The sequence below is a fragment of the Mauremys reevesii genome, linkage group 10 (genome assembly GCF_016161935.1).
Source record: "Mauremys reevesii isolate NIE-2019 linkage group 10, ASM1616193v1, whole genome shotgun sequence".
NCBI classification, from domain to species: Eukaryota; Metazoa; Chordata; order Testudines; family Geoemydidae; genus Mauremys; species Mauremys reevesii.
Window position 1 is genome coordinate 82105227 of NC_052632.1, and position 25004 is coordinate 82130230.

A 25004-nucleotide genomic window follows, 5' to 3' on the forward strand; every position below is an offset into this window, starting at 1 on the left:
CTGGATTGAATTGAACCAGGGAAGATCACATACCTACCCAGGCAGGAACAGCTTTGCCAGGTAAACTGCATTGCAGATCTCCCCAACTGCTCTGGACAGAGTCCAATGTTCTGAGCAGAAAAATACAGGAGTGAACATCTACACTGTCTACTGCTGTAGGCTAGGCCACAGCTTCAGCTTTATGGTAGGTATCTAAAAAAAACCTGGCGTTTTCTGCATAATTCCAAGTCAAGTTAAATCTAAGGTTTAACCCTTCCACTCTTCTCTTTGGACATGCGCCTCACCAACTGTAGTGAATTTACTATTAAATCCTGCTAGTAACAGACTGGACAGTTCAGCTTAATCCCAGTGATGTGAATAGACTATTCCAGGGGTCAGCAACCTTTCAGAAGCTGTGTGCTGAGTCTGCATTTATTCACACTAATTTAAGGTTTCACGTGCCAGTAATAGTTTTAATGTTTTTAGAAGGTCTCTTTCTAGAAGTCTATAATATATAACTAAACTATTGTATGTAAAGTAAATAAGGCTTTTAAAATGTTTAAGAAGCTTCATTTAAAATTAAATTAAAATGCAGAGCCCTCCTGGACCAGTGGCCAGGACCCAGGCAGCATGAGTGCCACTGAAAATCAGCTTGCGTGCCACCTTCAGCACCTGTGCCATAGGTTGCCTACCCCTGGACTATTCTGTAACAATCTGCTTTCTCTCCCTCTAGAGCCTACACTGTCACCTTCCACCAAGGAAGGCTGTGAAAAGCATTGCATCTTACACCACTACTCGAACTGCTAGCAGAGCTTTTATATTGGATGTCCTGACATCCTATGGCTACCATGTACAGGATACCCTCAAATACCCACACTGACTTAGCATTAGATACTTGTCAAATGCAGAATGAAAATTTGAGTGCCATTCGCTTAATTTTCAATATGAGTATCCAGCTCAAAGGCCATTCTTAGATTCTCTTTGACTAACATGATAGGTTGTTTGGTATTGCCACAAATTTGCTATTATCCAATATAATCTCCCTGCTATTACTGAACTGGTTCCAGTTTTCTCCAGCTTTCTCTTTGCAGTTTAGTTTTTTCCAAGTCTCAAGACAGCTTTCTGTCCATTACGGAAGGCCATAGTAGTAAACCAAAGAATTCCTCATTGCATCAACTATTGTAGAATTAAACATCTGGCCAAAATGTGTCATCTAGCTTTTGTTAATAGGGGGTTTCTTGTTTAGACTGTGTCTACCAAGGCCATCTTTGAAAACAGAAGAATTGCTAGCTTTAGCTGTTACTTCAGGGGAACAGTGTACTGAGATTTAGGACAGCTTGATTCTTACTCTACCAGTGCCTAGCTGGGTGCTCTAGGCACATCACTTGTTATAGTTTTCCAATAAGACTAAATGGGATAAATCTTCCCCCACCTCACAGAATAAGGCCAAGGGGTAGGGTTGTTAAACCTTGGGCCAAAGCTACATGCTATAGAGCAGCATGGAATTAAGGACAGTCTTTGCCAGATAAATGTTTATTCTTGCTTTCACACTGCAGTGTTTTAACAGCATATTATTCTTCTGCTGCTCTTGTATTGCTTATTAGAAAAGAGCCTGTGTGGGGGTACAACTACCAGTGGTGGTAATATCACAAAGGCAAAACTTGAAGTTCCTGTTTTAACCATTTAATGTATTATGTTCTATATATTTATTTGTAAAGATAAAGCCAAAGAAATGCCCCCTGCCCTTGAAACAATACTGAGTTTTATGGCAGTTTAGACTAGCACTCCAGAAAGTTCTATCTGCACAAACAACCTTCACCCAGGAGTGAAGGTATCTTTGACATGTATGTGAATCAATAGGCAAGTCTCATACATTAAAAGAACAGCAAATTGTTTCACTTCTTTTAATAGCTTACATTTCACTCATACAATATACCTTTCATGTTTCATTCAAAATGCATAACAGATCACGTGCTTTAAAGCAAATCCAAATTAAAGCCTCTGCATTTGAATTAATAAGCTTTACAGCTGTTTTGATGCCAACAATGGAAGTGAGCTCTTCTGGTCCATTTCATTCCTACAAAGGGAGACAGCAGCATTAAACTCCAACCAGTAAATACAAAGTATTAAGACAGGTTGCAAACTGACTCCCCCACCCATAGATTACAAACATCTCTATTCCAGTCCTTGTCAGAGGATTTTCACCCTTACCTGAACAAGATTTAAAGCTTCTGAGCCTCAGCCAAAAAAAAGCATAATCAAATACTGCAGGTACAGTTTTCAGACGAGGTGTCAGAAATAAAGTAGCTCATCACTGGCTCAAGTTTAGGGTTTGCTGGCCCCACTGAAACATGCAGGTCATTTTGGCCTCATTTTAACAAGAATCACTGGTCTAGACTCACCTCAACTTGCGTTGACCAGAGCATCAAGTAACCTAAAAAAAAAACACCCCACTTAATACATCTCAAACAAGTAATGATAGTTACAAGTACAATGTGCAGCCTCAGACATCAAGTGTAATCAAGTACTGCTTGGGCAATACTCATACGAGGTGTCAGAAATGGAAAGCTCATCACAGGCTACCCACAACAGGCCACGTACTGCAATGGTTAATGTGGAGGTTGCTGCAACAGCAGCTTGTCTGCCCTCTAAGTTGGGCAACTGTTCATCAGTAACGGACCCCAGGGTTAAGTTTACAGTAGGAAAAACAGGTGCATTAAAACCATGATGGCTCTGAAGTGAGAAAGAGCCCACCCAGGGCAGCCGTGACACATTAGCTGGCCCTGCAGCTTAGGCCTGCACTTGGCATGGGGGGGATGCGAGCCCCAGTTTACACAGATGCACTAAGCTACGTCTACACGAGCCAAGGGCTCAACCCCGGCCTCGCGCACACGAGGAATCAGCCTCAAGCCCAAGGCAGGAGGCGGGTAACACGTGCCAGGCGGGGGAGGGGGGGCTGGCCACGCCCAGCTAACCCGGGTTACAGCCGCCGCCGGCCCGTCCACACTAGCGCTGGAGCGCGTGTTAGCGGCCCCGCGTCCGAACCCTTCCCCACCGGGAGGCCCCGCCGCGCGCACCCCACACCGGGGACTCCGGGGTTCCGGCCCCGCTCACCAGGGAGCGGCCCTCACGCGCCCCACTGACCCCCCCTCACCTCAGCTACCGCCGCGCGGAGAGAAGGCGCCCGCCCTTTCCCGCGACCTTTATAGCCACAGCCGCCGGGCCGCCATTGGGCAGGCTCCCTCCTCACGCACAGCCAGTCACAAATACGCTTTTCGGTTACGCCCCGCCTCCCCCGGCTCTAATTGGTAGCTGCTCCCCTCACGCGCCCGTCCTACGAGAGACTCGTCTTTAGCTGCGCGATTGGGCAGTAGGTGTGAAGAACGTACACGGGTGACCAATAGTGACATGGATTGTAGCATAAACTGAGCAGATGAGCACCAATCAGGGAGAGGCGGCCTAGGGCTGCTGGGATTTGTAGTCCATACGACACGGCGGTTCTCTGTACAGCCGAATGGTAGGGGGCGGGGGCTGGCGATGAGGGACTACAACTCCCAAGGAGCCCTGGGACCTGCGCTTCCGGCCTGGCTAGGCAGGCCCAGCAAGCGCCGGGGCAGCAGCTGGAGGAGGCGGAGAGGCAGGAGATCACTATGGGCTGGTACCGGCCAGCCGCGGTCGGGCCGCCGCCGCCGACCGGTGAGTGCGGGGCGGGGTCCGGGGGGCTGAGGGCCGGGGAATGGAGGGGGAGGGGCAGTGGGGCTGGATCACGAGGGAGCTGTAGGGCAGGGAGGGGAGGGGCATGGGGAGGCATCTGGGGTAAAGGATCTGTGTCTGGGGCTCTGTGGGGAGACCGGGGGCTCTGTGGGGCAGGCTGCAGGTGAGGAGAATGGGGAGGGGAGCTGTCAGGGGTGGGGAGGCTGTGGGGAGGGTCTGTGTGTGTCTGGGGGGCTCTGTGGGGCAGGCTGCAGGTGAGGAGAATGGGGAGGAGCTGTCAAGTGGGGAGGGGACTGTGTGTGTCTGGGGGCTCTGTGGGGCAGGCTGCAGGTGAGGAGAATGGGGAGGAGCTGTCAGGGATGGGGAGGGGAGCTGTCAAGTGGGGGGAGGCTGTGGCTGGTTGTGTGACCGGGCACAGGTGTGATCTGTCCCCAGGGCTGCAACAGGGGCGCAGTTTGATCTCCCCTGCACGGGGGTGGTCGGGCTTGCTGCTCAGGGCTGGTTCTAGAAGCTCAGCACCTCAGGGGTTAAGAGGCTGTTGGCCTCTATGCGTGGGGCACTCCTATTGGTTAGCCTTGCCTGGGATTGACAAGCGTGACACATTATTGCAACAGCTGTTCTGTGCTGCACCTGTGTTTAGCTAAGTGGTTGAGAGCTGTGTGGAGGTGCTGAGCGCTGCAGTTGGCCCCTGGATAAAGCTATGCACGCGGTTCTCTGGGATGGCTCTCTTGATTGCTGTTTCCTTGTCTTTTATTAAAAGTTAAATAATTTATTAAATCCCAATATGGGGGTTGTGACTGTCCTGTGCACATCAGAGCCTCTCGCTCGCCATATCTCTTATCTCAATACCTTCTCTCTGCTAGGTGCTATTTTATGTACTACTTTATCATACAGTACATTTCAAATCTATATTGGCTAGTTGTGTTGCATGTCCTGCCTGGGGCATGTGCTGCTGATTATCCTCTATTTCTCTTGATCACCTTAAAAACCACATTTCCTCCAGGTTTGTGCCCTTAGCTTTCCTATTACTTGCCTTTCAGTGTTCATTTAGTAGTAAGATTCTGCAATTGCCTCAAACATATTTTGGTTACAGATCTTCCTCTTTGGGGCAGAGTAGAAAATTGCTCTTTGAATCTTTCATCTCAGATTGGCTCTTCAGTTCAGCTTGATTTTCATGCCAACCTCTAGCATGTGACCAGAGCCCCTTTTTCCTGCTTGATCAGATTTCAACCCACTGATCTTTTTTGTTCTGTGGAGCTGTGAAGTGTGGGCTCTCTTTCAATTCAGCTTGCCTTCGTGCTGGGATCCCATTGTAAGCCACTAATCGGGAACCTGTCTGCTGTATGCTGATAGACATGAAAGGAAAGATCAGTGTAGACATCAACAACTTTTGATGTACATGAAACAAGTAAAGAGCAGGTTACTGTGTTCTCCCTGTGGAGATTAACTACTCTGTAAAGAACCCCTGTGTGGCATTAATGTATTTTCTGAACTTTGAAAATGGTACCAAATCATTCCTTTCTGCTCTGGTAATTTCAGTTTTTCTCCTTAAAGTCCCTGTGCAGTTTCAATTCACCTCTGTCCTAACCTGATTAGGTAAGTACCTGTTGTGTTTCAGCATAGAATGGCTGCTGGGTGAGCAATCTATATAGAGCTGGAGTATCTATGTGCTCTGGGTTGGAAGGGCTGTATAAGTGGGTGAGGGCCGGACTGTGCCCTGGTTACCCTCGCCATGCAGAATGGGGGCAAGCAGGTCAGCCATCTCCATGGCAGCATCCCTGCCTGCTTCTCTGTCTGTGCATTGCCCTTCTTCCCCTCCCCACTGGCTCTGGAGACTTTCCCACTGACACTGCCAAGGGCAGCACTAGCTGAGCACTGAGTTGTGTTGCCAGGTAATGGTGAGGGGGGCACACAAGGCCTCCATGCCCATAGACCAGTGTCCCTGCAGGATCCTTGCTTCATTCTGCAATTTCTCCCCAGCAGAAGAATGCAGAGAGATTCTCTCAGAGTTTCCTGGCCCTCTATCTCTCTCACGCATCAGGTGAGATGAAGGAATGGAAATATGTGCTAACTACCTGCCTCTCTGTGCATGCATGCCCAAGTGAGTTAGGAATTGATTTGTATCCATATGTGTGACAATGAATATTTATATACATTTACATACATAACTGCATAGGGTTGTTCGGTTGGCTAGGGATTTTAAATCATTCTTGTGTATAGATATCTACCTGCCATGGGGGGGGGGGGGAGGTTAACAGTGCAATTTTCTGAATAAGGATTAAAAATGCATATAAAAATAAAACCTATCCATGGCCTAATTGATGTCCATTGAAGTCAATGGCGAACCTCCCGTCTACTACAATGGGCATTGGTTCACACACTGGATCTGCCTGCAGTAGGCATGCTGACGTGTGTATGTGGTAACAGGAGTGACTGTCTGGTAAATCAGCTGTAAAACCTGTAAATCTGCAATAAAACCTATGATAGGCCACACTCCTCACACAGGAAAACCATTCTGGACCTAGCAGCTATTGCAGTGTCTGAAATAGAGTGAGCCATTGGCCCCCATTGAAGGGTCGACGTTGACTTCAACTGGCGTTGTGGGATCTTGACTCTTCTGAAAATGTTGCCACTTGGTTAGTTGCCGTAATGTCGATTTCGGGCCTAACTTTCCACACCCAAGTTTGAAGATTTTGATCCCAAGCTCTCTGGGAAAAGCTGAATGTCGCTAATCAAACATTTGTGGCTTATGGCTGTAAGGGTTACCCAGGAGTATAGAAGGCTGGGTTGTGGATGCTTTGTTGACATGCTGACTATGTTCCTGATGCTGCTCACAGCAGAGCGAGCTGAGAAGTGATGCTGGTTTCAGGCAGGGCCTTGTGGGATTCTGCAGGGAATCAAGGAAGTGTGGGCTGCAAGACATGGCTTCCTATACCGGGTCTACCGGACATCATTACTGCACTAGTCAGCACTTGTCACTTACAAGTTTCAGTTTAAATCCTATGCCCAGAAACCTGTTTTGCATCCGTGTTGCTCTCCCATTTGTCCAGCCTTGGCATTCTCCCAGTCAGAGGAAGATGAACGGTTCAGGAATGTAGAGCCAGCCTAACCTAGCCAACGCATGAAGGGCTCACTGATGTAAGGGTCAGCAACTGGGACAAGCTTGAACGTTTAAAAATAAATTCAGCTCCAAGTTCCTCCATTGTCAACATAATTGCTGTTCAAATCCCCCCTTAGCAAATCGCAACGGAGGGTTCCTTCATCCACGGGCAGGAGCTGGGAGTTTTGTTCCCATTAGTTAGCGTTCGTGCAGCTCTTGGAACATGCCAAGGTTGCTATTATGTGAGCTGCCAGGACTAGCAGAAGCCTGGACACACTTTCTTTAAATAGGAGATTGCAGCCGCACACGGTAACTTGCTAAAGAATCTCTTTCTGTTACGGGTTCCTCCCTTGCCCAGTTTGTCCCCAGCAGGAATTCTGCTGGGTTTGGGAGCAGACTGTGGCTCTCTGTGACAGTCAGGGGATATGGGGGAAGGAGGAACATCTCACACCTTTGGAGCTCTGAGGAAGGGAGACAAAGGGTTCCTTGTAGCCAAGGCTCGCTGGGCAAAGTCTAAAGGGCTCCACATTGCCGGAGTCCGAGTGCAGACCCTCAGGCACCACCCCAGAAAAGGAGTTTGCTCCGTTGTAGCCCAGCCCTATTCTGCTCTGTAACAATCCCTACAGTGAAGGCAAAGATCTAGGCAGAGCGGGATTAACCCTTTCCTTGCCAATCCATCCCATCCCATTTGTTTAACCTATCTGTAGCTATACCATTGCTCATCATTGGAGAAGCACTGAGGTGAGTGCATGGTGCAGTCAGCTCTTTGGAACACATTCAGCAGTTACCACTTAAAGAAATCTGCAGTTATCATTATTCATGGTATTACCGTAGTGGCTAGAGGCCTCAACTGAAAATGGGTCTCCATTTTGGTAGGTGCTGCACATGTACATAGTAAGCACTGGGCCCTGCCCCAGAGATTTTAGAACCTAAATGAACAAGGTGGGAGAAAGGGCTTGGTATTTGACAGTGAGGAACTGAGGCCCAGAGAGATGAAGTGACTTGCCCAAGGACACGTGGGAAATTGGTGGCAGAGGAAATAGATCCCAGCTCTCCAATCCCAGTGCCTTCACTCCCATGCAGTGGGGATGGAGCTTGCTGCACTATTTCCCAGAATCAGACTGAGGAATGCCACAGTAAACTCAAATATGACAATCTGGAAAGGGCTGGATTCACTTTCTGGAGTGCTCTGCACTGTGGCTGATCTTGCTCAGCTGCAAATAAAATGCCCCAGCAGGGTGTGGCTAGGAAAAGGTGAAGATCAGTTTCTCTCTGGTGAAATATTCCTAAGTGGTGTTGGGCAACCAAGGCCAAACCCGTGCACAAAGGGGTAGGTGTAAGCATTCAGTGAGTGAAAATAGCTCCAGGAAGGAAGCCTAAGAGATGTGGTGTGGTGTTAGGTAACAGTCGTACCTGTATTAAGCCCTCCACAGCCACGCTGGACAGCCATCAACGCTGCATTCGTGCTGCCGGGGGGAGAAACCCAGAGGCAAGAGGTCTGGGAGTTTGTTCAGTTCAGTTTGTTGTTCTTGCTTGTGCAACTCCCCGTGGCTAGGACATGGTCTGCAGGAAGCTGTGTCATGTGACGAGCTGGAGGGGAATTACAGCCAAAGGGATTGTGAAGTAAATATGTTTATCTGGGACTGATTCTGAGTGGTGCTGAGCATCCTGCAACTTCCAGTTGACTTTAGGGTGTGCTGTGGGTGCCCAGCACCCTCAGGATCAAGACTTTTTTTTATGATGTATGATCTTAACTCTCCCTTCTGGCTTTAAAATCTATACATCTTCCACTGTGATAATGTTAGTCCTTCAGACTGCTTATGGCCCCGGTCAAACAAACACATCTCCTCCAGCCATGTCATCCAAAGGATGCAGAGAAGATCCTTCCCAGTCTTCAGATATGAAAACAAGCAGCATTTTAAAAATCCTGTTTGCTTTTCACCCTTTTACGCTGCTTCCCACGCACTCAGACGTCACTTTCTTCTCGTTGGGCAAGGGATCCGGGCCTGCTCGGTTTCCCAAACAGGCACAGTCTCATCACTGCGGCGTTAGGGGTCTCCGTGGTGGATAAGTGCATTAGAAGGTTTGAGTGAGGAATTTTCACCCCCTCCCCCCGCAGCCTAACTCGGCTCCCACTGAAGTAAAGGGTAAAATTCCCATTGATTTAAATGGGAGCTGTGTTAGGCCAGTGCAGGGCACGTCTGAAAATCCCATCACCAATTTAAAAAGCAAAGCCAAAAAATGCGTGTTTGTCCCAATGTCACTGACAGAGTTTTGGTTCATTTTGGATGTTGCAAACTGTCCTCTTCCCCTTAACGTAGCCTCCGGTGGGCTTCAGCTGAGTCAACAGTGACTCTTAGGAGCTAGGATAAAACATAACTAGGGGGTTGATTTGAAAGTGATGGAGAAAGGGCCGCATGTGTTTCCCCTTGGAGATCACTGGCTGCAGCAGGGACAAACCTAAAATCCTACAACCTGATGCTTATCTCATTGGAGCAGGTTTCACAGGCCTGTAACTCCAGCGAGCCTTCTCCTGATCTACGTCAGGTCAGCCTTAGCTAGTCAGACAGGCTCTCCACTCAGTAAGGTTCCCTGGGGCAGGCCAGAGTAAATCTGCGTGTGGGGAGGGTTTTCCTTGCTAGTCTAAATCTCTTTGGACTGAGAGAACAACCCAGACAAAGCCGAAATGAAGAGTTGGGATTGGCTGAGCTGTGGGATTTTCCAGCTGAATTTACATATCACCCACTTCTCTGCATGCCTTTCTGTTTACATCACTTAAGAGCCAGCGCACACAGATAGTGGAAGAGACATTTTGAAAGAGTAAAAGTCTGCCTGGAGCTGGAGCGCTTTGTCCTGGGAGCTACTTGGCCAGCTTTGCTTCTTGCTTCCAGCTTGACTAGCCCCAGTGAATTTCGTGCAAGGTAAAGCCCCAGGTAAGGAGTGTCCTGTGCATGTGGGCAGAGTTTCTGTTTGAAGCACAAGGGGAAGGTGGCTGTTGTTTTTAGTAATCAGTGACAAGTGAGGGAAGTGTTATGCGTGTTCATAACTGTGTGCAAAGCTGAGTAAGGAAGCTGAATGGAGCTAAAATTCAAGGATCGGGGGATTCTACATTTCCAAAATGTGTCACAAACACTAACTAAGGAGGTCTTGTCTGTCAGCTACTCTTAAAAATGCCACTCCATTGTAAAGTGCTCTGTGTTATTAAAGGAAATGTTTGAATGGTTCATTAGTATGGGATTTGGTACATTTTCTATCTAAAAGCTGCTACTAGTTTTCTGCGCTTACATTTGGAAATCACCATTGTCACATTTATCTGAAGGAATCAAGGGTCTGTTCTCAAGTGTCAAAGTGCACGGGGTTCCTAGGTCAGTTCATGGCTATCTTTTGCAACCCGTTCCAGTCCCTTCTATCAGTAGTATCTGTTTCCTTTGCTCTGATGCTAGTTGAAAGTTTCTCTAGCAGTAGTGTTGCCTGGCTTGCATTGCATCTGATTGTTTCTGTTTTAAGCAGCAAAGTTCAGGGAGATGGAGTAATATGAGCAGACAGCTGAAACACACTGAAATTTTTCTCTTATTGCTTTTGTGACATTTCTAGTGGGGGGCAATGGTTGGCATATTTCAGATGAGTCTTTAAAGCAAACCAGTTGCACCCAGACCATGCGTTAAGCAAGTCATCCAATTTCAAAGCAGTGTAAAAAAAAATGTACGCTACATATGCTTGGGTAGAGATTATGGCTTGTGTTTCTCGGAATGCCTTTCAGCCAGAAGAATCCCCGTAGGGTGCTTTAAAAAATGGAATTGCTGGACCCTGCCGGAGGAATGCAGCCACCATTAGGATGGAACATAGTGGCTGTTTAACAGCGGACAATAGCAGTACACAGCAGTTTAGGACAGGAGGTAAAGAAGAAAAAGTCATCCAACTGGGGTGAGTTTTAGGGAGGCAGAATGTAATGTGCTGATTTTAGTGTGGAGGGTGAGGCCGGTTTTTTACCACTTGGCAACCGTTCCCTTGATATTGACAGGGATTTCTCCGATCACTTATTAAACTTTACCGCTGGGTATTTGGTGGTGTTTAAATCCCTTCACATTTCAAGTGAAAGAGAGCTTTGAAATCCGCTGCAGCCAATGTGAGTCAAACACCAACGGTTTGATTGATTGAGGACAGATTAGTTTCTGTTCAGCTGCTTCTTTTTCACAGGCAAATTCCTCTGCCACAGAATATTTGAGGAGCCTGTGTATGAATTATGGGAGCTGTGGAAATGAGATCAGGGTCTGTGTTTGCACAGTAGTTTCCTGGGTCTGTTATCACTACTTCTGGGTTGGTCAGCTAATTCTGACATCCTGCCCAGAGTAGACAGTTGTGCTTTGTTTCAGATGTGTATTTCTTGTGCACCACCACCAGGGCTGAGGTTGGGGTGGATTCCTCCACACCCTGGCTCTGCTGCTGACTTGCTGCATGATCTTGTGCCAAAAGCACTTCCCCATTCTGTGCTTCAGTTTAACCCACCTGTGAAATGGGAAGAATACTTACCTATATCTCTGGGGTATGGCGAGGCTTAGCTAGTACATCTGCAGAACTCTGAACATGGAAAATGCTGTGTACATGTTCTGTGTTATTAGGTAAAGTACTAAATTGAGCATTAGGGTTTATTTAATTATGGTAGCGCTGGGACTGGTCTGCAATTGGTAATGGCCTGTCGGACGTATCTCTGGAGAGCCCTTGGTAACTGAAAATGGCTTCAGATTTCACAAAGTGAATTGTGGGACCAATTAGTGCCAATTGTGATGTGATTTTTAATGTCATCGCTCATGGTCATGCTCTGATTTTGAAGCCCTGACTTCCATTGAAGCTGGGGTCATTGTCTCTCAATAATGAGAGCTGCAAGACTGGGCCCTTAGGATGTAACTCAATAAAAATGCACACCTCCAAAAAAGGGTCTAGCTGTGATATAGGATACAACCCAAAAGAGTCCTGCAGCAAGCTGATCTCCTCTGACCATCTGACCACTTAGTCAAGCTGAACTCTTGAAAATGTGTCCCCAGCTGTAGGTGCCGGACCCTCTGAAAGTCTAGCCCTTTGACCAGATTGATTGTGACCTTTGACCTCTGATCTAAGCTGTGATGTGCACTTCAGAGGGGCTCAGAGAAGAAGCATGTGTGAGCCCAGCAAAAGAACATACATAGACTAGAAAGGCTGATTCTGTTCCTGAAGAACAGAGACCAGTGCTACAAAGCCTGCCGCTCTGAATGCAGTGACTGGGGCCCCCTTTACTGTACCTCTGTTAACAATATTTTGCATTTCTCCAGCACAGTCTGTGGGCGAGTCTCAGCGTGGTTTCTAGACTCTCTAAAAGACTTGCAGTAGCTCACCTAGAAGTTACGGGCTGCTGCGGGAATCACCTGGTGAATTCTCTGGCCTGCTTTGTACAGGTCAGACTAGATCATCATCATGGTCTCTTCTGGACTTCGCAATCTACTAATTCAGCTTCACAGCCCCTGTGAGGTGGGTATTGTTATCCCCATTTGACACATGGAGAAACTGAGACCCAGAAAGGTGAGGTGACTCTCCCAAGGTCGCCTGGTGAGCCTGTGGCAGAGCCAGGGGTAGGTCTCCTTGCCTGCTTTTGTGCCAGTCAAGGATTGAATAAGCCACAGAGACTGAACTCCTCTCACAGTCGTAGAGAGACAGAGTCCCCTCCAGGGCAGAAGTTGTGACCCATTGACGGTGGAAGGAGGCTCACACTGCTGATGGCTGCGCTGTCTCTGTGCTCTGTGCATAGAATTGCAAATTCTAGGGCTGTCTCTGTCGCATACACACAGTTAAAGGCTGAGAGAGAGAGAGAAGGGTCTGCTGAGCCCTGACGTGTGACTCTGTCTTCGGGTGTCCGGAATTCTTTATCAAGTAGAGAAGTGTGATATCCCCAGAGCCGGCCTCCTGCGTGTTGTAACCAGTCTTTCTAGCCCTCCCTTGAATCCAAGAACCGGTTCTCAACAGAAGGTGGCTTTTCAGCTTTCCATCAGACAACGTTTTTTGACCTGGAAGTAAAACAGGGACAACCCATTCTTACTGCAGCTTGGCAAAGTGGACAAAGTTCAGCCCATGAGGGCAGATTCTATGTGGAGTAACTGACCACCCAACAGCTGGCTCAGGGAAGAGTTCTGGGTATGAGGGACCGTGACAGAACCTGGGAGATACGCGTAGTTACCGATTCCCCATCATTTTGTCCGTCCCCCCCCCCAACACGTCCTTCCCTTTCCGTCTGCATTGGGCCCAGCAGGCTCGACTGTTTAATAATTGGAGATCTACCTATCTCCTAGAACTGGAAGGGACCCTGACAGGTCATTGAGTCCAGCCCCCTGCCTTCACTAGCAGGACCAAGTAGTGATTTTTGCCCCAGATCCCTAAGTGGCCCCCTCAAGGACTGAACTCACAACCCTGGGTGTAGCAGGCCAATGCTCAAACCACTGAGCTATCCCAGCTCACCGTTTATTTCAGGTTGTTGCCCTCTCTCTGCCCTGTAATATTCTTTCCTAGGCGCTGTGCAGATAAGCTCAAGGATGTGTAACCCTCTTGTACAGACTTGCAGAAGTTTGTGATTTTTGTCATTAAAATACCTGCTATGAACTAAAGAAATTCTACGCCTCAGGGGCTCATGCGAGATACAGTGAGAGACACCCCACCCCCCATGTCCATCCTTGCCACCGTTAGCCAGTGCATGGAGCCAGCCTGTGTTCTCCAGCAAACAGCCCTTGCAGCAGCATTAGAAACAACCCCGGTGAAGCTGGGAGCGGGGAGGAAGAAAGATACACATATGAGGCTTCTTAACTGGACTGTATGGACCATTCAGCACATAAGGTTGGGAGGTGGTTGCAGATTCCTTGGCAAGTACCAGACATTTTGCAGTATGAGGCGCCCCATCAACCAGGTCCTTCTTCTTAGGTGCAATTCTGTATCTAAGGAAATGCAGTGGAGGGTTTCTGTCCCACCCCAGTGGAAGTATCCACATCACAAAACCCATCACTGCCATCATGCCTCTCAGCCTCCTGTGGCCCGAACACGGAACACGTTGGGGCGGAGATCCAGAAAGAGAAACAGAACTGTATTCGTGCAGGAGGGTGGGAATGCTGGGGGATTCCTTCCCTTGGGTAAATGGCTCTGCCTAGACCTGGCCTCCCCAGTGAAAGGGAGGGGACGCCAGGTTTGTGTGGCGCTCTGGGACCGAAAAGAGGGACATCCCTGGAAATGAGCAGATTCACCTTTCCCGCTGCCTTGTAGGCAGGTGCATGAGAGAGGCCAAAGGCTAGACTGGCCGTAGGGCGCACGCTCCCCTCTTACACAGAGGTGCTCCTCCTGAGCCGGGTTGAGGCATCTTGGCTTGGGAAGGGCAGAGTGGGAAATTCTCACCACTGCTGACTCTGCGGAGAGGGTCGCAGTCCCTGTGAGCTGTCAGCCAGACCCAGATGTTTGGCTGGGTCACGTAGGCAGGAATTCTGGCACCTAACAGTTCAGGGTGAGTACTTGAATCCAGCCCATCTCCCTCACCGCATCTGCTTCCTGGCAGTCGTGTGATTTAGTGAAAGGCTGGCCCTACTGCTTCCTCTTTTTTATATTTTCTCTCTGCAAAAACAGGGAAGCTGCTTTAAAAAAGAAGCTGCATGGCAGAGGAGCTCTTCAGATATCTGGATCTGGCCAGGCTGGCCTCTGGGCCTGCCCCTTTCCTAAGGTGTGACCCCAAGGCCTTGGCCACTAGCTATGGCCCCTGGCCACATGAACTGTTGATACCTGCTTGGTTTTCTGGTGCAAAATGGAGATGTCCCTTTCCCTGCAGCAGTTGGTTGGATACCCCCTGCCCTTGTGGGAGCTGACCCTATAAAGTCCTGGATTGGAAAACTCAGAGAGGGTCTCTAAAAATGAGGATTCTGGGGCCTTCTCTGTGGAGATGTGAGGGGGCTGCTTGAGTGGACATCTAAGGCCACTTGCTTTTCTAAGCAGCTGAGAAGGACATCGCAGTCCCAAGGATATTGTTATTCCGTGTACATCTTTTATTCTGAAGGCTTCCTTCGGGATCCCGGTGTGCACGTATTTTGTATAACACAGAATACGTAATGGCATTAATGCGTCATTGGGGCAGCTGGCACTCACACCTCCTCAGGATGCGATTTTTGTCCTCCTCAACTGTGCTTGGAGGGGAAAGTGGAGCGTGCTGTAGGGAAGTGCTGCAGCTTCATCAGGGGGTGCTCTTCCTTCTGGCTAGAGTTGATTCACTGCCCCTGCTTGGCGTGAGGAGGATGTGGCTTTCGGATGTAAAATCAAAGTCCTCCCCGCTTGTGGCCATCTCAGATCCCAGGATAATTTTTGCAAGAGTCCAAAGGTGCTAACCCTAGTGGCCTCAGCAAATTCCAGCTTGAGTCTTTGACATTCGGACTCCCTGGAATTCCTCTGGTATCGTTGGCTGGGATATTCTTCGTTGTCAGCCCAGCAACTGTTCTGTAAGGTGGCTGCTTTTCAGAGGTGGCTGCATTTCAGGACTCGGTGAAGTGATTCCTGGGTATGGTGGTTAACGTAGTCTGCGATGAAAGATGATATAAATATAAATCTGAGTCGTGGCTGCTGCTGGTCTGTAGCAGCCGATATTCCACTCAGCACCCTGCCCAGTGCTCGCATTGCGCTGCGTTGTGGTCAGGGACGACCTGAAGCCAACTCCCGTCTGCCTAGCTCAGGGGGCTGCTCCGCCAAGGAGATGTGTAGGAAGAAGAGCGGAAAATCCCCATCTTCTGGCTAACGTTCCCTTATTTAGGGTTGGAGCTAAAGGCGTCTTTCCGTCGATTTGAAGGGGCTTTGGATCAGCCCCCAAGAGGGTGAGCACTTTCCCCATCCTTAAAGTACCTGCTCAGCTCCCTTTCGAATTAAACACTTACACGCTTCCATCTGCAGAGGACAGGGAACCGGGACCCCACGTGTCCTGCAATTACAGGACTGCACAGCTTGCCCCTAATTGTCCCTCCTTTGACTAGTCCATCCCTGTTCCCCAGAACCAGAGCTTCCCTTTCCTTTGTGAAGTCTCCATCCTGTATGGTGGCAAAGAAACCCTTCTAAGGGAGAGAGCGTGAAATGGAGTCCCCTGAGTCTGCACACAGCCTGAAACATTCCCTGGAGAGGCAAATTGCCTCTCTTCATCTCAGGGGGGTGTTTGTTCACTCTGAGCCTAACGAGAACACTTTCAATGTCAGCTCTCTTCACTCCACTCGCCGGGGGAGGAACATCAAGCAGGAGTGCTGCTTTCCTGCTGCAGGATGACGGGGTGGGCACTGGAACACAGGGAGAGGGCAGGGAGCAGGGAGATGCTGCCAAGGTTTCCTAGGATGAGGAATCACAAGTTCAACCCCTTTTCCCCAAGTTTAAGTCCCCTCTGCTCCTGCCCTAAAGGGTGGGAGAAAGGAGAAACCTCCTCTCCCCAAAGCAAGAATCTCAACTGCTTCCTGCTTGCCAAAACACCTCACCAACTGCCGCACTTCCTGGGTGCCCGAGCCTCTACCCAGCTCCCCAGTAACCACTCCAATGGGCAATCGCCCTGCAGAATCCTTGCCTTCTCTACTGGGGCTCATGCAATGCACTGGGACTCTGGGGGGCTGTGCAAACGCACCTGAGCCGAACCTAAATCACGGGGTGCTTGGCTGTCTGCACTAGGGCTGGCACCTGGCTGCCAGTGGGGCTGAGGTGGCGATGGGAACGGTTGGCAATGGGCATGGCGGTATCCTGGCCTGGGCAGTGGGGTCGGGCCATGCGTTTTAGGAGAGTCAGTGGTTTGCCTAAGGGCACACAGAGTGTCGGTAGCAGAGCTGGGAATTGAGCTCTGGTCTGCTGAGTCCCAGCCCAGGGCCCTAACCACAAGCCCATATTATTTAGCCCCAGTCTTTGTCCTCTACAGAGATACTCATGACCAGTTGCCAGGCTCTTGGTGCTGTGCAGCACGGCTTTGACTCTGCTCAGCTCTGGATTGAAGCAGCGTCGGGCTGTTCTCGAAACCGCTCTAGTAACTCTTAACATCTCCTACGGGATGTGGCATTTGAACGTGGCCAGTGCACTGCTTCCAAAGAAATGGAAAATATTCTCCCACGATGGCTTTTTAAAACAGTCTCCGGTTTCTTGCTTTCTCAGACCACAGCCTGTTCCAAAAGTTTAGTTCTAGGGAACAGTTCTTTTCCCAGGACTGAACTATTGTGCTGTGAATATTGGACAGTTGTGTAACATGGAACCTAAAAATTTGTACAGTGTGTCCTGTCAGGCGGGCCTGAGGGGTGTCCTTTTGGCTCTCCAGCAGAATGTTTAATATAAAACATGGCCCGGCATGATTGTCATGCTCGTGAGGCCTGATCTACACTTAACAGTGAGGATGCCACAGCTACCTAGGTGAGGGGTGTGAAGAAACCAACCCCCTGACTGACACAGTTGTCCCAACTTAACCCCAAGTGTAGATGCAGCTGTGTTAACCGAAGAGTCATTCGGAGAGGTGATGTTCCTGCACCCCTTTCCGCGGGTGCAGACTGCCTCTGCACTGCGCAGTTATGCCGGCGTAGCTACGGGGACATAGCTTTGCCGGCGTAGCCACGGGGACATAGCTTTGCCGGCGTAGCCACGGGGACATAGCTTTGCCGGCGTAGCCACGGGGACATAGCTTTGCCGGCGTAGCCACGGGGACATAGCTTTGCCGGCGTAGCTACGGGGACATAGCTTTGCCGGCGTAGCTACGGGGACATAGCTTTGCCGGCGTAGTCTCGGTCACGTAGAGAAATCTGTAAGCACGAATTTCGACTCGGTTGTTGGGCGTGTTGTGGTAGCACGCGAGGCAGGCTGTACAAACCCAGCACAGAGACAGCTCCTGCCCCAAAGAGCTTTAATTGACATAGTGCAGGGGCTGCATTGGGAGCCCTAGAAACTGAAGTCCTGAATGGAAGGAGCTGCCAGGGCAGGGGTCTGTCTAGTCCAGTCTCATCTTCAGTGGTTAGCACCAGCTGCTTGGCAGAAATGGACCAGAAACACTGTGCTGGCCAAATATGCAATAGCTGGCCACAGCAGATGTTTCTCCCTGTCTGTTAGTGTTGGCTTGTGCCTGAAATAGGAGGGTTCGGCTCCCTGTGTAGTTTAATTGTTTTTGTCCTGTCTAGTTGAACTGCAGATGTTCTTCTCTGTACAAATGTCTGATCATGCACTGAATCCTCTTAAGCTCTTGGACTCTGTTATCCAGTGGCAGTGAGTTCCAAAGGATAACTATGCCTTGTACAACAGTTGGGTAAGCGTCTTGCCTTTCAAATTCAGCGGTCCCCTCTTTATCCACTGAGCAGATACAGGAATGCAAGCTGCTCTGCGTGGTCCATCCCCAAAGCGCCTCAGCCTTGACAAGGAAGGGGAAACTCAAGAGGGATCTCTGTCCCCTGGGCCCTGTGAATCCCTGTCTGCTCTCCTGAAATTGCTGTGATGTAAAACTGGACTGAGTGACCCCTATGGGTGTTCCATGGGTTTGCTCTGTAATGGCCCCACACACTGCAGTGTCCATCATTGGAGCAATTAACGTACAATACTGCAGGGTTTCTCTGTAGTCTGGGAAGCCTCCAAATAGCCATCAGATGGGTAACTAAAGTTCTCCACAAGCACTGCTCTGAATCTGAACTGTGAGCTAGAGATGGCAGGCTCTGCGTCTCATTCCCAATGGCCTGAGACACCCAGTTCATGTCATGCACTTGTGTTTCCTACTTAACGTGCGTCTGTTCCACACCAGTCAGTTGTTTGGAATAGCATTTGGGATGGGGGTCTTGTAGGAACTTGGTGTGCCTCTGCGAGGCTGTGGGCCTGGAGAGCCTGGCACCCTTTCACCTGGAAGCTGTCGCCTCCCCTAGGCCGAGAGAGGAAATGCTGCATTACTTTAGGTGAGGAGATTCGATATCATTGTGATCGTTCTGGACAGCAGGCTCAGAAATAACAGCTAGGGAGGACTCCCTCTTCATTTGCTCCACCCTCTCCGTCACCAGACGTGTTCATGCATTTCTTTACATGAACCCGCCAAAGAAACAGCTCAGGGTCTGGTGGTTGTTGGCTGGGCTTTGCTGTTTAAACAAAAACCCACACCTGAGCTGCCCTACTGTTATAAACCAAGGCCTGATGTGTGCAGGGGGAGAACCACGCCCACATGGAGTCCGCGGAAGTCAGTAGGTGTGCAGCTGAGCATCAGGATCTGCTCACAAGAGCCTCATCCCAGAATTGGGACCCAGGACTCCTGGCTGACCCTACAATAACAAACCAGGGCTCCAGCCCTACATTAAGAAACCTGGTGATTGTGTACTATGGAGGGCACTGCTGTGAGTTGTAAGCTCCCAAAGAGGTTGTTTGGGTCAAACCTGTCAGAAATAATGATACTAAAAAGATGGACAAATACCTTCGTAACATTCTCGTTTTACCATGGCATTTGCTAAAACAATGACTTGGTTCCATGCCATCAAACATGTGATTCAGAGTGATGTGGCCATGTTGCCGAGGGAACTGTGGCCAGCCCTTGTTTAGACATTGGGTGGCCTTGAAGGAAGGAAATGGGAGAACTGACCCCTCACCTATAAAAGCTCTTGGCTGTGATTGAATATGGAGTTTTTGCCACATGCTGGATAGTTGTGACGGGACCCCTGGGGTGCAGCCTGGGACTGTGGGAATGCTGTGCCCCCTTAACTCTCCAGCCTGGGCTGTCTCTCACAATGCTTTGCCAGTGCCAAGCAGCAAGCCCCTCCAGGCGTTGTGATCACTCAGCCACCAGCATGCAGACACACACCCAGCTAAGGTGTGGGAATGCTCTCTTGAACAGTACATAGGGAAACACCAGCAAGCCTCTCAAGTCCTTCTCCGGAGCAGGGCAAATGTATTAATTAGCTCACCACTTCATCAAAGGAAAGTGAGCATGCACCAGCCCTTGTAACCTGAGCAGATTCCCCACGCACTTGAGACAAACTGCCTGGCTAAGAGAAAACATTACAATAAGTGCCTAGCTACAGAAAGAGATTTTCAGTTATTATACGTGGTAGGTAGTTACCAAAGACAATAAAAGGTAAGCTCGCAGTCTAAATCCTAAACCTTATTCGACTAACCAGTATTTGGATCAAGCAGTTTTTTCTCACCCCATTGGATGTTGCAGGTAGGTTAGAGTCCTTAATACACAGGCTTCCCCTGTAAGCCTGGGACCAGTCTCCTCAGTTCAAAGGCTTTGTCTTCCCAGTGTTTTTGTTGCTTTCACCATAGGTGAGGGAGGAGAAAGGTGATCGCATGGTGCCACTGTCCCTTATTTTACACGCTCAGTCCATGTGTCTGGAAAGTACTAGTCCAGACGTGTCCTGGTGGGCCTTGCTGAGTCACAGAGTTGAACGATGTAGGACTCAGGGACATTCTTCTGACCTCCTCTGCCCCTGCAAAAATAACCAACCCTCCAACTTTTTGTTGTTCCTCCAGAGCAAACTTCCCATGACTAATAAATACTGGTCTAGATTATGAGCTCAAACAAGAACGCTCGCTACAATCGCTTCTCCAGTGGCGCAGCAAACATCACTACTCCTGAGAACACTAACGGGGTAAGGAGCAGAGCAGGGGCGAGAAATGGGCGGGGGAAGGGGTATTTCTGGCCTCTTACGCCCTCCTCTTAGTTTGGACAAAATAAAGATGATGAATGAAAATGTGGGGCCGCAACTGGGGCTGTGATCTCCACAGATAAAATCTTCGCAATCTTCTCATGTATTTTACCAACCTTGACTGAGCAGCACCCCCCAATCTGTGCCAGATCGACATGTGGTGACGTTAATTCTGCCTTCCTTTCAGACGAGAATGGAAACGACTTTTGGGCCTGCCTATTCCGCCGTGACCACCATCACGAAAGGTGAGCGTCTCGCTGCCCCGGAGCACGGCAGCCCTGCCGGAAGGGCTACTTACTCCTCCGACTGAATTCGTCCTTCACTGCACAGATGGCAGTGAACCAAAGCTAGTCACTGCGTGTTCGCTGAGGGACAAGTGACAAGTCACGTGCGGTCCCAGCCCAGCTTATTGTAGGGCTGTGATCGCCAGGCAGGACAGAGCTAAGTGTCCATGGAGATGCTTTCCAATCAGTCAGAGTTCCCAGTGCTGCGGGGGAGCCCCTGCTCTGTCCAGGACTGCACAGCAGTGTCCATTATCTCCCCAGTTCCAGTTAAGATCCCCTCCTCCTGACCCGCCCAAGCGCTTGCTGTTAGGGCTGATACCTTCCATCTTTGCTCTCTGCCCGAATGTGAATTATTTTGGACAGGTTAAGCAAAATCCCCTCCAGTAGTTTTGAGTTCAGCAAGGGGGGGACTGCATTTTTCCCATTTAAAGAAAAATAAACCTTGCCCTTTTTCCTTCATTTAAAAAAAAAATGTTCACAGGATCCTACAAAGGGAGTCCACAACCACCCAACCAAAAGTCCCCTTTAAGAAGGCCCCCCAACCTACCCCAGCTGGCAGAATTCCTAGTTCTTACTGCTCTGGGAAGCAGGCAGGCTCGCTCCCTTTTCCGTGGGCATCAGGTCGGGGAAGGAGCAGCTTGCTGGGGCGCATAAGGCCCTTATCTCAGAGCCGAGAGTCAGAGCAACCAAACTTACGGTCAGCAAACAAAAGTCTAGGCCAGGCTGGTGTCCAGGGGCCTGCAACCCCCAGCATCCAACATGACTTCTGGTCCCCTGAGTGCTCAGCTTCCCTTTTCCTCCTTAAAAAGCCCATTGCAGGGTGCTCCTTGATTGCTCCCACGCTGTCTTGGCTGTAAGCGCCAGACTGTCCCTTAAGGGGGTCGTACACCCCACCTCACAGAGCTCCAGCCAAACAGGGGAGGGGCATGGCATGAGCAGAGACCTCACAGAGGGCCAGTGACTTTGCTTGCCTTGACAACATTGCTTTTGGTTTAGCAAAGCTAAGACTCTCCTACAGGCGAAAATGACAGTCAAAGGAACACTCATGTTATAATGCACACTCACAAAGGGGCGGAGTTAAGGTTATGCTTGCCGCTGTACCTGTCGCATTTCTGGAATGTTGAGTATTTAGTGTAAAGTAGTAACAAGCTGGTCTTTATATAAGCATCTCCACTCTGGCTCTAGCAGCCTTCCCTGGCGCCCAAGGAATATCCAGACCTCCCCGATACAAAAAATGCACAAGGGGGGGAGGCTCCCTTTAAGAATATTTGAAGCCTGTAGCTCTAGCAGAATGTCCGTTTATCTTTCTTGCTGGGCCAGCTCCCCTCAAGGAAGCCCTGGTGATAAGGTATTGATTGCGCTGCCCTTCCTGGGGCCTCCAGGGGAGAGTGGGGAAATCCCTATTCCTTTTCTTTCGCTCCTCCTCGAGAGCCCTCTCTCGCTAAAGGTGCAGCGAAAAACCTGAAATGTTTCTTTTGCTTTACAGCTGACGGGACCAATACCTTTAAGCAGCACCGTAGGACGCCCTCCTCATCCAGCACGCTCACCTACTCCCCGCGAGACGAGGACGATGGCATGGTACGTATTGCCCAGGAGTGACCTTCTGCTCCCACTCGCAGGGACTTACAGGAGAAGCGCGTTGTCTGATTATCCCCTTTGAGAGCACTCTGCCAGGCACGTCTGAAGCAGGGTACGTGCAGTGCCTGGCCAGGACGGTAGGCACAGCTCGACCTGTCTGGCTTTGCTTGGTTTCATGGAGATACAGAGTGGTGCGACGGGCGCCTGTGGGATGGGCAGGTGAGTGTCGCTGTCCCTGTTTGGCAGGCAGAGAGGTGACGGTCGAGATCAGAGTCCGGATTAGGCCACCGCGTTCATGGCAGCTGCTCAGAGCGTGAGGCTGTGTCTGTCAGGCTCTAGCAGTTCGTAGCTGGGGTTTGATGTCTGCGTGGGACTCTTCACGCTGCAGCCTTAGCTTTGGAGGCAATGGGCCTAATTCTTAAAAGCAGGTGCCAAAGTTGTGCCTCCTAAATGTCCCTGTAGACCAGCTGCAAAGCCCACAGGCAGCAGCTCCCTGTGTGGGAACATTCTGCTCCGAGAGTCACTTGTTACCCAGGGTGGAGAAGGGCTTGAAACAAAACTGTTTTTCAAGGTTTTGGGGTCACAGGTGAGGCCTGCCAGTCTGAACCAGGCCCCTTTTCAATGATGCCAGCAGCACCAGTTGGATAAGTAGCTACTTCCACAGAATCTTTTTCCTATTTGCACCTCTAGAGGGGGCCTCTCACCACAGAATGAAAATCTGGAACCAGAATCAGAGCTAGACATGCCATATTCATCCCGTCCACTGGAGTCAGCCACGGATGACCCAGTGTGAAGTTCTCAAAACATTCCCAAGTCTCCAGGTAGCCTCGCAAAAGGACACCTTCTTGTTTGTATCTGGCTGGCTGACTCGTCACACACATCTCTGAGCAACTTCCTCCTCAAGGATCAGGTGTTATCACAGGGTCTGGGAGCAGTGTGGTTACAGGGCAGTTAAATCAAACTTAGATTGAGGGCTTTTTTAAACAAACAAACAAAACACCCACTTTAGTCTGAGTAGACTTTGTCAGACTTCGATAATGCTCGGTCCTGCCATGAGTGTAGGGGACTGAGCTAGATGACCTCTTGGGGCCTGTCCAGTCCTGCGATTTTATGATTCTTCATTCCCATGCAGATAGTTCTGGGAGGGATTTAGGGCTTGATTGTTCACGGTGCTGAGGATGCTGGTGCTGTTCCTCCAAAGTGCTAAGCACATGCTTAACTTGGAGCATGAGAGTAGTCCCTTAAAGTTAAGCATGTGCTTCAGTGTTGTGCTGGGCTGGGGCCAGACTGCTCGGCAATTTGCAAGATCAAGCTGCTAAACCTTCCCCTCCATTGTTGTGTCATTGCCTGAGTCATGGGCCACGGTGCTTTTCTGAAAACCTCCACACCCTCTTGTCATTCAGTTTTTAAAAAAACACACACGAGAGAATAGTTATTAATATGAGGCCAGATCCTCATCTGGGTTAAATCTGCATAGCTCCCCTGGTTCCCTGGATCTGGTCCATTATGCCTGCTCCACTGCCCTGCTCTTGAATCCTACGTTCCGAGCATTGATTTGACATGTTCCTCTAACATCTAGTGCTTTAAAAATCCTAACAATACACAGACAGAGGAAAAAGATCCCAGCTGGGATTTTCAGAGGAGACTAAGGGAGTTAGTTGCCTAGGTCCCCTTGCACGTAGCTCCAAACTCCAATCAAAAACAAAATAGATTTCTCGTAGCTAGCCCTGGTCCTCACCGAAATGTGCAACCCATCTTCCCTACAGTGCTACACATCAGTCAGCAAAAATAGCAATAAACATAACGAACACAGGAAGCCACCTAGTTGGTGAAGAGCTCTGGACGAGGAGAACGGCAGAGCCACGACTGCCTGAAATCCCAGACTGACTCTCGCTAACCCTTGGGAAAAGCGTCCTTTCCCTTCCCCAGAAGGTGCCAATCTCATCACCCATCACAGAGGCAGCTGGACGCAAACCGGAGCTCTCTTGGGAATAGGATCGTTTTCTTTTAATTGCTGATAACGAAACCAAAAGTAGCCAAGTGCTGTCTTCATGCGGAGCGATTACTGCTGGTTGCCCTGCTGGGTGATGACCAAATGCTGGAAAACTGCACAGCATGTTCCTAGCCTTGTTGGGCCCTGCGGGAATGTGACTAGGGTACAAGCTCTGGGCCCAATTTTCATTTATACCACGGCTGCTCTACACCGCTCTAGCAGTGGGTGAGTGTGCGAAATGTACCCTCTGTTAAGGCTTCCTCACCCTCCCAGCACAGTGTGAAGTGGCCTTAGTGTAAATGCTAATGGCTAACGCGGGGTATGAGGAAACCCTTGCCAAGGGTAGGCCTATTTCTGCCCTGGGAGATGGATTCTCAGCTCCCACTCTGTTCGGGCGTTCGGGGTTTCACTGGTGTGCCTGAGGGCGGAATAATGCCTGTGAAATGTGCTAGGTTGTTAATTCTCCACCAAGGGCAGTTGTGGAAGCTCCATCACTTGTGTTATCTGAGGATGGAATGGACAGAATTTCGGAGGATCTTGGCTGAGGAGGGAGAGACTAAACAGCACCTCTGCTAACAGACCTCGTCCCCCCCCAAAGCTCTGGGAGAACCAATCTGTGCCAAATCGTCACTGCTGATGGGCAGCTGGTCACCAAGCTCCTGAGCCAGGCAGTCCCTAGGGGTCATCACCCTGCT

At 49.7% G+C, this 25004-nt stretch overlaps 1 protein-coding gene, 1 long non-coding RNA gene and 2 other non-coding genes across 5 annotated transcripts in view; 1 reads left to right on the forward strand and 3 right to left on the reverse strand.

The window, feature by feature from the left end:
- Positions 1-1869: 1869 nt before the first annotated feature.
- On the reverse strand, positions 1870-3322 carry LOC120373714. Its single transcript, XR_005585664.1, has 3 exons — positions 3134-3322; positions 2382-2413; positions 1870-2056 (listed from the first exon to the last, which is right to left on the reverse strand). It is a non-coding gene; the product is annotated as an uncharacterized LOC120373714 (long non-coding RNA).
- On the reverse strand, positions 2213-2299 carry LOC120374184. The gene has a single exon (XR_005585921.1). It is a non-coding gene; the product is annotated as a small nucleolar RNA SNORD60 (small nucleolar RNA).
- On the reverse strand, positions 2478-2560 carry LOC120374185. Its single transcript, XR_005585922.1, has one exon. It is a non-coding gene; the product is annotated as a small nucleolar RNA SNORD60 (small nucleolar RNA).
- Positions 3323-3524: 202 nt separating the features above from the next.
- The window catches only part of TRAF7 (TNF receptor associated factor 7), a 44463-nt gene continuing 22983 nt past the window's right edge, over positions 3525-25004 (forward strand). The window contains exons 1-4 of one of the 2 annotated variants that reach the window (XM_039491380.1): positions 3525-3675; positions 20279-20397; positions 20642-20699; positions 22225-22316. In XM_039491380.1, coding sequence (XP_039347314.1) covers positions 20317-20397; positions 20642-20699; positions 22225-22316 — 231 coding nt within the window. In that variant the 5' untranslated portion in view covers positions 3525-3675; positions 20279-20316. Of the gene's footprint in view, positions 3676-9578; positions 9727-20278; positions 20398-20641; positions 20700-22224; positions 22317-25004 lie in introns of those variants that run through there. The other variant, XM_039491381.1, reaches the window with a different exon arrangement.